We start from the raw sequence: 13133 nt of genomic DNA, 5'->3' as shown, positions 1-13133 counted from the left end.
AACAGAATACAAGCTTGAGTGACGTGTTAGACAGTGCGAATGAAGACATATATAAATAAGGATGTCCATGTTGTTGGCATTGAGACTTACTTCTGAGTCTTATTGTGAAAAGCATGAGTCTGCGTCTCTCTTGCTGCCTTGATGCGGCTCTTGCGGGTCAGTCTGGCACGCAGCCCGCACTTCTCTCCTCCTCATCACCCTCTCCGTCTTCCATCCCTCCCTGCTCCTCCTCTCGTAAGCGCCTCTGGTTTTCAGAGGAAACACGCGGCATTATGGTGCTATGCAAAGGGCAATCACAGCATTCTTTTAGTCACAACGAATAAGAGGAGCTTTATCTCACCACGAATCCAGCCGGTTCTAGTGTCTAAACACGCCTTTGTCGGATGCTCATAGTGAGGGCAGAAGTGCTGAGTTGAGGGGAATTGTAACACTTTGTGAATGGAGACTCCGGGGTTGCCTAACACCGTCAGTTGCTTTTCCTTCGCTTTGAGTCTCTCCCATTGATTTCCCTGACCATTAAACTGCTGCATTAGCGTCAACCTGCTCCCAGAATGACAGCTCGTTCTGCGACCTGCTGTGTGGATGGGGCCAGGGGGGGAGCCAGGGGAGAGCCAGAGAGCCAGAGGGAGAGAGCCATGGGAGAGCCAGAGGGAGAGAGCCATGGGAGAGCCAGAGGGAGAGAGCCAGGGGAGAGTCAGAGGGAGAGCCATGGGAGAGCCAGAGAGCCAGGGGGGAGAGCCAAAGGGAGAGCCAGAGGGAGAGCCAGGGGGAGAGCCAGAGAGCCAGAGGGAGAGAGCCATGGGAGAGCCAAAGGGAGAGCCAGAGGGAGAGCCAGGGGGAGAGCCAGAGAGCCAGAGGGAGAGAGCCATGGGAGAGACAGGGGGAGAGCCAGGGGGAGAGCCAGAGAGCCAGGGTGGAGAGCCAAAGGGAGAGCCAGGGGAGAGCCAGAGAGCCAGGGGGGAGAACCAGAGGGGAGAGCCAGAGGGAGAGCCAGGGGGGAGCCAGGGGGAGAGCCAGAGGGAGAGCCAGGGGGGGCGCCAGGGAGAGAGCCAGAGGGAGAGCCAGGGGAGAGCCAGAGAAGAGCCAGAGAGCCAGAGGGGAGAGCCAGAGGGAGAGCCATGGGAGAGCCAGAGAGCCAGAGGGGAGAGCCAGATGGAGAGCCAGGGGGAGAGCCAGAGAGCCAGAGGGGAGAGCCAGATGGAGAGCCAGGGGGGAGCCAGGGGGAGAGCCAGAGGGGGGAGAGCCAGAGGGAGCGCCGGGGAGAGAGCCAGAGGGATAGCCAGGGGGGGAGAGCCAGAGGGAGCGCCAGGGAGAGAGCCAGAGAGCCAGAGGGGAGAGCCAGAGGGAGAGCCAGAGGGAGAGCCAGGGGGAGAGCCAGAGGGAGAGCCAGGGGGAGCGCCAGAGAGCCAGGGGGGAGAGCCAAAGGGAGAGCCAGGGGAGAGCCAGAGGGAGAGCCAGAGAGCCAGGGGAGAGAGCCAGGGGAGAGCCAGAGGGAGAGCCAGGGGGAGAGCCAGGGGGAGAGCCAGAGGGGGGAGAGCCAGAGGGAGCACCGGGGAGAGAGCCGGAGGGAGAGCCAGGGGGGGAGAGCCAGGGGAGAGCCAGAGAGCCAGAGGGGAGAGCCAGAGGGAGAGCCATGGGAGAGCCAGAGAGCCAGAGGGGAGAGCCAGATGGAGAGCCAGGGGGGAGCCAGGGGGAGAGCCAGAGGGAGCGCCGGGGAGAGAGCCAGAGGGAGAGCCAGGGGGGGAGAGCCAGAGGGAGCGCCAGGGAGAGAGCCAGAGAGCCAGAGGGGAGAGCCAGAGGGAGAGCCAGAGGGAGAGCCAGGGGGAGAGCCAGAGGGAGAGCCAGGGGGAGCGCCAGAGAGCCAGGGGGGAGAGCCAGATGGAGAGCCAGAGGGAGAGCCAGGGGGAGAGCCAGGGGGAGAGCCAGAGGGGGGAGAGCCAGAGGGAGCGCCGGGGAGAGAGCCAGAGGGAGAGCCAGGGGGGGAGAGCCAGAGGGAGCGCCAGGGAGAGAGCCAGAGAGCCAGAGGGGAGAGCCAGAGGGAGAGCCAGGGGGAGAGCCAGAGGGAGAGCCAGGGGGAGCGCCAAAGAGCCAAGGGGGAGAGCCAAAGGGAGAGCCAGGGGAGAGCCAGAGGGAGAGCCATTGGAGAGCCAGAGAGCCAGGGGAGAGAGCCAGGGGAGAGCCAGAGGGAGAGCCAGAGGGAGAGCCAGAGAGCCAGGGGGGAGAGCCAGGGGAGAGCCAGAGGGAGAGCCAGAGAGCCAGGGGGGAGAACCAGAGGGAGAGCCAGAGGGAGAGCCAGGGGGAGAGCCAGAGAGCCAGGGGGGGAGAGCCAGAGGGAGAGCCAGAGGGAGAGCCAGGGGGAGAGCCAGAGAGCCAGGGGGGAGAGCCAGAGGGGAGAGCCAGAGGGAGAGCCAGGGGGAGCGCCAGGGAGAGAGCCAGAGGGGAGAGCCAGATGGAGAGCCAGATGGAGAGCCAGGGGGGAGCCAGGGGGAGAGCCAGAGGGGGGAGAGCCAGAGGGAGCGCCGGGGAGAGAGCCAGAGGGAGAGCCAGGGGGGGAGAGCCAGAGGGAGCACCAGGGAGAGAGCCAGAGAGCCAGAGGGGAGAGCCAGAGGGGGGAGAGCCAGAGGGAGAGCCAGAGGGAGAGCCAGGGGGAGAATCGAGAGGGAACAGAGGGGATTCCCGTGCACGTGATGTAATATATTGACAATTATAAAATTACAACAACAACAAAAAAACAGAAAGAAAGATTATACTTCAATAAAAACAAAACAACATTTAACAGCCACGCCTTTTCAGAAGCTGGCGTGGTTACAGCACAGAATCTGCAGTCAGCAGAAGAGAAGGAAAGGTGAGGATACAATTAGGATCGTTTATCTTTATTAAACCCGAGAGAATTAAATATTCATACTCTTGGAGTTCTAAATGTTCTAAATGCTGCGTAGGCATTTTCTTCAAAGGGCAGATTTAAAAGTGCTTCACACATCCCCCCTAGTGGAGGTAATGAGTGCTTACAAGTGAAGAGGGAATGGTCTACTATGAAAACATGTGATTTTTGAGCTGCTCAGTGGTGGATGAAGAACTCAATTGTGTTGCTGTAGCAGTGTCACATAAAAGTGAAATGAATTAGCTGTTTAAAATGTACTTTTAGAGTAAAAAAGTAAAAGTAGGCTATTTCATCCTGAATTTGAAAACTACTAATGAGTCAAATGTAGTGGATCTGGATAAAGAATTGTTCTGATTTTGGTCAGCAGAAGCAATTGAATCAATAACTTTATTTTTCTGATGATTTTATCATATGTTTTTGTTTGTTTAAAGCCAGAACGTGAAGTCAAACTTTTAGACCGGATGTCACCATAAACATGCGAAAAAACCATAAGGAAAAACACTTTCTACTTTTCAATCCACTCCAAACGTGTAGTGTGCAGTAGAAAGTACCTGCTCTCAAATGTAGTGAAGTCAAAGTAAAAAGTATCTGATGTATCACGACTAGAGTGCATCATTTTAAAGGAGCTTCTCACGAGGAAACGTTTCTCTCAATGACAACGAGCAGACCATTTATTCAAACGTTTTTTTATTATCATTATTGTGAATATCATTTAAAACATGCCCTTGTACTTCTGCCTGTCCTCCTGGTTTTTCTCCTCCATGCGCATATCCAGCACGGCCAGTTCCCTCTTCACAGACTTCTTCATGCCAGGATCAAACTCCAACACTCTGCTGAAGTCCTGTCGGGCCTCGGCCTCGTTCCACACCTCCTTATGGGCTTTTCCTCTCAGGTAATACGCCTTTGCCACACCTGGTGCAAGAGAACATGTACAACCCTATGAGTCTAATAAGATAAGATAATCCTTTGTTGTCCACACATGGGGGAATTTCATTGTTGCAACGCAGGTAGATACAGAGGGAAAGGACATATAACTTACAGGAAGTTTAAAAAACACTCTTAATAGAAGAACTCTTATAACCAAAACTCTTATAAACAAAAACTCCTATAGACAAAACCTCTCATTTCTTAATAAGGAATGGAGGGGAAAATACAAATAAAATGAAATAATAAAATAAAATAAAAACAGCTAGTGTAAGACAAGATAATACTAATACTAATAATAATGGTAAAATAAACACTCAGCTATATGCACATGAACGTGACATTATTGCATGTGAGTACAACAGTAATTCCACATGAATATGACGGTATTGCACATGGTTAAGTCAGTATTGCGAGTAATGCGAGTCAAGTCAACGTGCATCTTTATCCGTGGGCTTTGAATTCACCGGCTGCAACATCGTTTGAAAAGGATCGGTTCGCTGTCTCAAAATGGGACAAGAACAAGCACAAACTCCCTGCTTGCAGCGTGTCCTAAAAGCTCCATAAAAAGCTTTCAACTGGTTCAAAATGCAGCAGCAAGATTACTAACAGGAACAAAAAGAAGAGAGCACATTACGCCAGTGCTGAAGTCTCTTCACTGGCTCCCCGTCGAGTCTAGAATCAAATTCAAAATTCTACTCTTGACCTACAAAGCCATAAATGACATGGCCCCATCCTACCTCAAAGATGCTATAGAACCATATCATCCAAACAGAGCTCTTCGCTCTCAGAATGCTGGCCTTCTGGTTGTGTCAAGAGTCTCTAAAAGTACTGTAGGAGGTAGAGCGTTTAGCTACCAAGCTCCTGTGTTATGGAATCAGCTCCCGACCCATGCTAAATATGCTGACACAGTCTCTTCATTTAAGTCCAGGCTTAAAACGTTCCTCTTCGAAATCGCTTATGGTCAGAGTAGTTAGGAACAGAAAGATAAACCCACAGCTTCAGCTACGCTGCCCTAGGAGTAACTATGCTGGGGGAAGTATGACAGCTTGAGCACTATCCTCTTCTTCTTCTGACTACTTATGCTATCAAACAATATTTATTTTTTGATTCCACTTGCAAACTGTTCACCGCCTTCTTTTCTTTCTCTCACTCCTGAGGACCTGTGGACCCAGATGCCCCTCCCCTGGTGAAGTGGTCCCTGCCCTGTGTGGACGGTCCCTCATCTGCCTGAAGAGTGGCTCCAGTTCGCCTCAGTCGGTCCCTCATCTGCCTGAAGAGTGGGTCCAGCTCGCCTCCGACGGTCCCTCATCTGCCTGAAGAGTGGGTCCAGCTCGACTCAGACGGTCCCTCTTCTGCCTGAAGAGTGGGTCCAGCTCGACTCAGACGGTCCCTCTTCTGCCTGAAGAGTGGGTCCAGCTCGACTCAGACGGTCCCTCTTCTGCCTGAAGAGTGGGTCCAGCTCGACTCAGACGGTCCCTCATCTGCCTGAAGAGTGGGTCCAGCTCGACTCAGACGGTCCCTCTTCTGCCTGAAGAGTGGGTCCAGCTCGACTCAGACGGTCCCTCATCTGCCTGAAGAGTGGGTCCAGCTCGACTCAGTCGGTCCCTCATCTGCCTGAAGAGTGGGTCCAGCTCCAGTCTCCCTCGTGTCCGTCTGTCCGTCTGTGAGAGTCGGATCTCTCCTTCACTGGAACTCCTCCAGGTTTCTACGCTTTTTTCCCAAAGAGGTTTTTTTGTAGTTTTTCCTGGCCGAGAAGGAGAGTCTAAGGACAGAGGACCCTGGGACATCGTCCCTCGCCACCACAGACATTGTCTGACTCCATCGCCACCACAGACATTGTTGATTCATTTCTCCCTGTGGCCCTCAGAGGCAACTGTTGTTGTGATTTTGGGCCTTACAAAAATAAATTGATTTGATTTGATTTGATTTGAAACTCACAAACTCACGGAATTGAACCTGCATGGATGGATTGTACATTTGAATAACAGAATGCTGAGGAAATGTGAAAGGCTTTGAAGGAGAAGAGGCTGGTCCAGCGCTGTGTATTCGCCGTCCTTGCCCGAGTATAAGCTAATAAACGCTCAAAGTCAAGAGGAAATGTTATTGGATGAGAGCACAGACCTGACTCTCTGAAGACAACACACACAGTAGATGATTTTATCTGACGTTTTATAGCCATTTGCTCTGGACTCGAGCCCATTTTTAAAGCATACGGCATGAAATGCCTCGTAATAAAGTAAAGGTATGTATTAGTCACCGTGAGAGCCGAACACTCGAAACACATCATCTGTTTGAAGTGAGACACTGCAGATTACCGTATTTTCCAGAGTATAAGTCGCACCAGCCAAAAACTGCATATTAGAGAAGAAAAAAACATATATAAGTCGCACTGGAGTATGAAATGCGGTTGGAAGTGTGAAAATAACAAATATTATCACATATAAGTCGCTCCGGAGTATAAGTACAAGTATATAAGTATAAATATAAGTATAAGTCTCACCTCGGCCAAAACTATGAAAAAAGGTGCAATTTACATACATATATAAATTAAGATTCATTTTTTCTTGAATTCATTTTGTTGACATATTACAAAAAATATGTCAAGTTTTTGATCTTCTTTGATGTTTGAATAGATGTAACTGAAAACGTATGTATACATTTTGCCAAATCAGGTTTTAAATTAGATGTGGAAAAATGTGTGCGTGGGTTTAAGAGCTGATCTTTACGTCTCTATGTGGGAACAATGCATTTTGAGAAAACAACATTTGAAGTTAGATTGTCCCGTATAAATCTACGGATGTAAATGGATTAAATGAAATAATTAAACATCTTTAGGTGCAGATGAGATGAGAGCAAAATTGTTGTGTTCTACATATTTTTTTGTTCTTCCAAGTTTTCATATCTGGTTTAGTACAATAACCGAAAATCCTTATTAAATCGTTATTTTAGGATACACCTATTAACATTTAACTAGATGCTAATTTACATACATGTGCATTTTATGTAAATTTGTATTCATTCAACCCTTACTAATATCTTATTCTGCAACAAATTTCTTATTATTTTACTAATTTGCTGTCCTATTAAAAACTCATTGTTACTGCTTATCTTGACGTTAGGACATTATAAGGAAAACAACATTTATTTATCAAAAAAATAAAACACCCTTATTATCAAAAACCTATATAGGATCATAATTCATATACAAAAATGTCCTAGCTACATACTAATAAGTTGTGATAAATATTGCATTACTAGGAAAATGTTAATGTAGAATACAAGGTAATGCTGAATAAGACGAGGGCCGAATTATTAACAGTTAATTAGACGTTAATAACATAACTAGACAATCTAGTTTTAAAATTAAAACATACTCAAGCAAAATGTGCCAACGTCATTATTGTGCGATTGTTGGAAATAATAACACTTTTCCTTTATTTCAAATTGTAACGTCGTGTCTATATGTGACCGGTTTTGTGTATTGTAGACAGACCCGGGTGCTGGTTGATGATGTCACTAGTGTGCTCGATGACCTCATAGTACTCCTCCATGCGCAGCAGACACTGGCAGTAGTTCAAGGTCAACGTGTTGGACATCTTCTCCAACTTCAGCCACGGAGTCTCCCACGCTTTCTCCTACGACCGCACACAATCCTAGTAAATGTCTGTCTCGGATGTATGTGTAGCTCATCTAATTCATCATGCTAATATTCAATTGTGACGGTACAATACACTGCTAAATTATCACGACTTTTGTGTGTTGGATTGTACATTTATCATGGCGCACTTGAATTAGAGTGCACGTCTATGAAAGGGTTGCCTGACCCGCCAGCCCCGCCCACATTCTGTCCGAATGCGTCTTGGTCTGGAATCAGACCATTGGAGGGCGTCAAAAAAACCTTTCCAGCATTTACCGCTCCAACCATCGCCGCTAATTTGTGTCACGTGTCTCTCAAATGCGGAAGACATCTCTCATATATTTTCGGAACATTCAGAACAAAATATATAACTTCATTTACCTCAGAGTTTAGTGCGTCGCTTGTTGACTCAGCAGAAGTCGGCAACGTTTCTCAGTCTGTGTTATTTTTATCCTTTCCTCGTATCCACCATGTTTGTTTGGAAACGAACGGACAATGTGTTTGTCTGATTGGTTAATCCGCCTGTCAATCACTCCCTTTGGAAATTGGCGCAACTGTGTTGGATCCCAAGTAGCCTGTCAAAACGTGTTGGGAATGGCTGGTCAGGCAAATGAAAGGGGCTGTACCTGGACGGAGTGTGGAGTTAAAAGTAGGTCAGCCACGCCTACTCATTGTGTTGAGTGTGGCTCAGGTGTGTTCTGGGTGTTGTACCCCTGCGTGCCTCAAATGTGTGTATTCTGAACCGTGGACTTGTTAAAAGTTGCAAAACGGAATGTATCGTCGTATCGTTCGAGGGTGCAACACATGTATACGCATTTACCTTGGTCTGTACGTTCTTCAGGCAGATGATGGCTTCTTTGTACTTTTGAGCCGCCTCCGGATAGTGACCCTGCTTGTAGAGCTTGTTGCCCTGGCCGTGCAGAACCGGCACCACCTTCAACCTCTCCTCATCGTTCAGCGCCCACGACTCCCTGTTGTACTCGTTTGGAAGCTGGACCTGTCGGACGCACACGTGCCGTTCGGGTATGATCGAAGTCAAGGCAAGATGATGGTAACGCTGTGTAGTTTTCATACCCGGATCAACTCGAAAACGAAGTACAACGGTTGAGGCTCCTTCATGAGCTCGTCCAGGTCCTCGTAGCCAAGGCTGTGGTAAGCAAACATGTTGGCCATTCCGCACGTGTGCATCTGCCACTCCACGGGGTCTTTACCCTCTGCGATTCGTCTCATACTCTTTGCCACGAGCGGGTAAACGCCAGTGTGCTGGGGAAAACAGGCCAACAAAGTGATCATCTGAAGTCATTTATTTAACTATGACAAATAGGTGGTTGTAGTTTTGTTGCATCTTGAGAATGCCCGATCTCAGAAGCAGAGCAGGGTCGGTGTTGGTTAGTACCGTATTTTCCGGACTATAAGTCGCACTGGCGTATAAGTCGGAATATTTTTTGGGCGAAATTTATTTGACAAAATCCAAGACCAAGAACAGACATGTCATCTTGAAATGCAGTTTAAAATAATAACAGATGAGAGAACATGGTGAATAGGTGTACGTATGCTAACGCTAACACCTTCAGCTACATGACGCACAGACAGAACTGTGGTAAGTGTCTGGTATGTTAACGTAACATATGAACAGTTATTCAGATAACTATAGCATAAAGAACATGCTAACAAGTTTACCAAAGCATCAGTTTTACCCCAAATCACTAAATCCACTGAATTCTTCTTCCTCTGTGTCACTTCTAAACAACTCCACAAACTCCAGAGGTAGAGGAAGTGCAGATTCTTCTTCTGTGTCGCTTAGAGCCTAGAGCGCCCTCTTGTGGTTGCCAGTGTGAAAATAACAAATAATATCACATATAAGTCGCTCTGGAGTATAAGTCGCACCCCGGCCAAAATTATGAAAAAAGGTGCAACTTATAGTCCGGAAAATACGGTACTTGAATTGGGAGTGATTTGCAGGGACAAATGACAATGGATGGAATACAGCTACGCCCCGGCGTTCTATCATAGCACTGTGTTACATACAGTATTATGTAACAGTTAGTGAACAAATGCTCTGAACATCAAATCCAAGCCAAGAGGAGAGAGAGAAGATGGGAGAGGGGAGAGGAGGAGCTGAGCGAGAGAGGAGGAGAGAGTGAGAAGAGCTGAGTCAGCAGCTTTCCGAGCCGATTACACAGAAGTGAGACCGCTGCAGATTAATGAAATGCACCAATCCGCCACTGAAAACAAACACAACACAACCGAGGACATGACTAGTCTTTTTAAGTTAATGTGGGTCGAAGAAACCTAGATTAGTGTCAGTAAATGAACTATACACTAAACATTTCTGATTTGCAGTAAGTTGTAACAGCATAAATGTTACATCATACTAGCTTTTAGTTATGAAGACTTAATTCATACCTAAGATTAGTCTCTAATCCTACTCTTACTCCTAATCTTAAACCCTTAGTTAAGTAGTAGTTTATTTAATTTAATTTTTATCTTTATTTTTGTTTTTATTTTTTTTATTATTATTATTATTATTATTATTATTTTTTTTAAAGTTCTTGTATTGAGAGTGTTTTTTTTTTAAACTTCCTATAAGTTATCTGTTCTTTTCCTCTGTATCTACCTGCGTTGCAACAATGAAATTTCCCCATGTGTGGACAATAAAGGATTATCTTATCTTATCTTAAGCCTTTGTTCAAGCTTTATCAAGGCAAATGAGTGGGTAGTTCTTGTAAAGTGCTGCGTAAATGGCACAGAGCGACAGGTTCTCACTTACAACTGTGTCACACCAGAACTCGGCCACCTCCCCGACCCTCATGGACGCCAGCAGTGTCTCCCAGATGTCCATCTTAAACATGTTTCCGATAACTAGCTCCATCGGCGTCCCCACCACTTTACTATCGTCTATCACCCTCCGCTCGTCATCGCACAACTGGGTCCTGAAGTGGAAGGTCACCTGGGGAGAAGAAGAAGAAGAGGAGGAGGATACAACAATGTGAGGATGCTCGGGTCATCAGTGCTGAAATAAAGTTAATAATGTCGTTGCATTTCTTTTGCACTTTCATACACGTCATAGAATCTGGTCTGCACAACATGGGCCAGTCATAAATATAAAAGAAATCTGAGTTATTGAATATATGATAACGTTGCTCAGTTTGCACGGTTCTCTCTCAGACCCTCTCACTGTATGTTTGGAAGGGACGGATTAAAACATATATATGATAAAAATGCCCAAAGTAATCGAATTTCACAGTGTTTGTAGTTGGTGCTAATTGGTCACAGTAGTTAGTCCCTAGTTAGACTTCGAGCAGCTAAAAAAAAAAGGGCTGCTGCCGCCATCTTCTGGACACTGATAGTCATTGCCCACGTATAAATACATTAAAAACAGACAAACAAATACATAAATAGAGCGATGCAGAGGTATAAATAAACTGGTCAGATGTAATATGCCAAATTAGGCCAGTTTTACCTTGGTGCCGGTGCTGAACTTGGGGATTTCTCCTGTTCCTCCATGCAGAATAGTCTTCTTGACCCCATCGACAGAGCCCAGCAGCAGTGCATCTTGCATGTCCGACATTTCAGCTCAGAGACAGGTCTTCAGAGGGTCTATAACACAAAGCATGTGTGTCTGCTCCTGCAGGCCACTGTCTGTATGAAGGGGGCAGCTGACACAAGCGTGAGGGATTATCTCAGGCACGGATAATCAGATTACACTTTTGTATACTTTATTTGGACTTTGTGTCAGTCATCATTTCAGGGGCACCAGCAACATTTCTATAGCAGAATAAAGTCAAAGTGAAATGACAGTATTTTCAGTTATTAAAAGTGGATTCCAGTATCTCAGTATTTTAAAAGACACACTTTATAAAACACACGATAGGTTAACATGTGTTTGCAGTCATCTGTGCTTTTAATTATGACAAAAGATGACAACATTTTAGAAAGAAATCATGATTAAAAAGAAATAAATACGAATACAGTACAATTTTCTGGAAATGTCGGCCTATCCCTTCCGTACGCTTTTCTGATGTTAGAATTCTGTTAAAAGGAGGTGCTGTGTGGTACAGACATGAGAAAGCGCTAGAAACACAAATAGCCCCAGAAACTACGCAAAAGACATTGTTTCCATTCCAGAGGAAATTTCCTGGATTTATGTGGATGTGGTGATCTGAACAATGCACCCAATACGGAGAAACCGTGGAGCAGACAATTACTGTATGGACTCTATGACCTGGACTATTAAACATCTGTCCTCCATGTGCAGGGAACTGTGTGAGAGAAACGCACGACTCCTGTTCAGTCTGTGAGCACTTTGAGAGGCTGTTACTTCAGAAAGTACCCGGCCTTACACACTAAGTACAAAATAGAAAACACAATACTTTTGAGTTGGCTGTATAACCCTGTAACCCTGTGATTTTTTTTTGCATTGAATTAACTCAAAGAGAAAAATATAGAATTCAGCAACAGCTTGAACAAAGATGAGAACATTTTAGTCTCTAGTGGAAGTGTTAAGAAGAAAAATACCTCATGAATCATTTAAATGTATGAATAATGACAATAAAAACATACAATAATAATGCATTCATCAATATGTAATCATGAATCAATATTGTACGAATTAAGGAAAGGTCGATGGTTTATATTATCTATGTTATCATTTTATTTGTGTATATAGTATATATTAATAAAATATCTGAACATTATGCATTTGCTGTAATTATCTTATAACTACTGCAAGACAAGTAACCAAATATATTTTAAAACCACTTACATGTAAATTTACAAATCACATGTGTTCTGCTTTACTGTAGTTTTGAGTATGTATGTTTAAAAATAATGCTATACTCAAGTGTCAACATATGGCGTTGACACTTGACAGGGTCACGTTGTCATAGTGACAGCCTTTTACATTGTCATCCAAATTCATAATTTTTCATTCAATTTAGCTACAAATATTGAAGAAAATGTTCAGAAGATCCATTTATAGTATAGTCATGAACCTAAATGCAGTAACAACCAGCCTGTACCTTATTCTGTGGTGACTCACACGACATGCGTCACTCACACCTACAACACTGTGGCTGCTCCGCATGAGCACGCATTAGCAATGGTTATAAAGGGAAACCAGTCTACTGTACTCATTCATTCATTCATCTTTGAGAACACCCCCCTCTTTATCTGTGGACACCCAGAGCTGATGCATTAGTTCCACTTTGAGCAAGTCATAGTCTATTTTGGGAAAGTACAGTCATGGATTTTCTGGGGAGGAGCGAATCCCTGTATAAAAGGCCATTCATTCATATGCATAACACATGGGGGGAGGTTTTCTTCCATGACGCACAGAATACAGGCACATAACATAATATTTATGAATGTGTAAACCTTTTGTGCACTAATGCTGCTGTTGCTGCTGCTGCTGCTGCTTCTATAGGAATGAGGCACTGGACAGGGTTAGGGAGGGAGAAGCACAGAAAGGGCTAATGTAATGGAGACGGGCAAACTGAGAGCATATGCAGAGTTTCAATGCCCCATTCTTCAAAAAGCAAGAGTCACAGCCAATTCAGGCTTTCGCTTTCCTTATTGTCATTCTTTTCGATTTTAAAAAAATGCATGTAAACCTGAATTACTGAACTGAAGTGTCTTGATTCGAATCACAAACATCCCAATAACACATGAGGACAAGACTTTGTGTAG

At 45.5% G+C, this 13133-nt stretch overlaps 1 protein-coding gene across 1 annotated transcript; it reads right to left on the bottom strand.

Annotated features, from left to right (window-relative positions):
• Positions 1-3571: 3571 nt before the first annotated feature.
• aipl1 (aryl hydrocarbon receptor interacting protein-like 1) lies at positions 3572-11091 on the bottom strand. The gene is made up of 6 exons (XM_072462518.1): positions 10909-11091; positions 10216-10395; positions 8520-8708; positions 8266-8442; positions 7302-7443; positions 3572-3793 (listed from the first exon to the last, which is right to left on the bottom strand). Exons 1-6 carry the CDS (start codon positions 11014-11016, stop codon positions 3594-3596), a joined length of 996 nt encoding a protein of 331 aa, XP_072318619.1. The 5' UTR covers positions 11017-11091; the 3' UTR covers positions 3572-3593.
• Positions 11092-13133: the final 2042 nt, after the last annotated feature.

The sequence above is a fragment of the Eucyclogobius newberryi genome, unplaced genomic scaffold (assembly GCF_026437365.1).
Source record: "Eucyclogobius newberryi isolate DKJ021-1_F unplaced genomic scaffold, fEucNew1.0.hap1 SCAF_10, whole genome shotgun sequence".
Lineage (NCBI taxonomy): Eukaryota > Metazoa > Chordata > Actinopteri > Gobiiformes > Gobiidae > Eucyclogobius > Eucyclogobius newberryi.
This window is presented reverse-complemented; position numbering and strand designations above follow the sequence as displayed.

What these genes read in the sequence shown, in the direction of transcription:
- aipl1 (XM_072462518.1), bottom strand. Translation starts at nt 11,016, where the DNA reads ATGTCGGACATGCAAGATGCACTGCTGCTGGGCTCTGTCGATGGGGTC. An exon ending in TCGTTTTCGAGTTGATCCGG is followed by an intron (nt 8,443 to 8,519) that starts GTATGAAAACTA and finishes TGCGTCCGACAG; the next exon opens with GTCCAGCTTCCAAACGAGTA. An exon ending in TGAAGAACGTACAGACCAAG is followed by an intron (nt 7,444 to 8,265) that starts GTAAATGCGTAT and finishes GTGCGGTCGTAG; the next exon opens with GAGAAAGCGTGGGAGACTCC.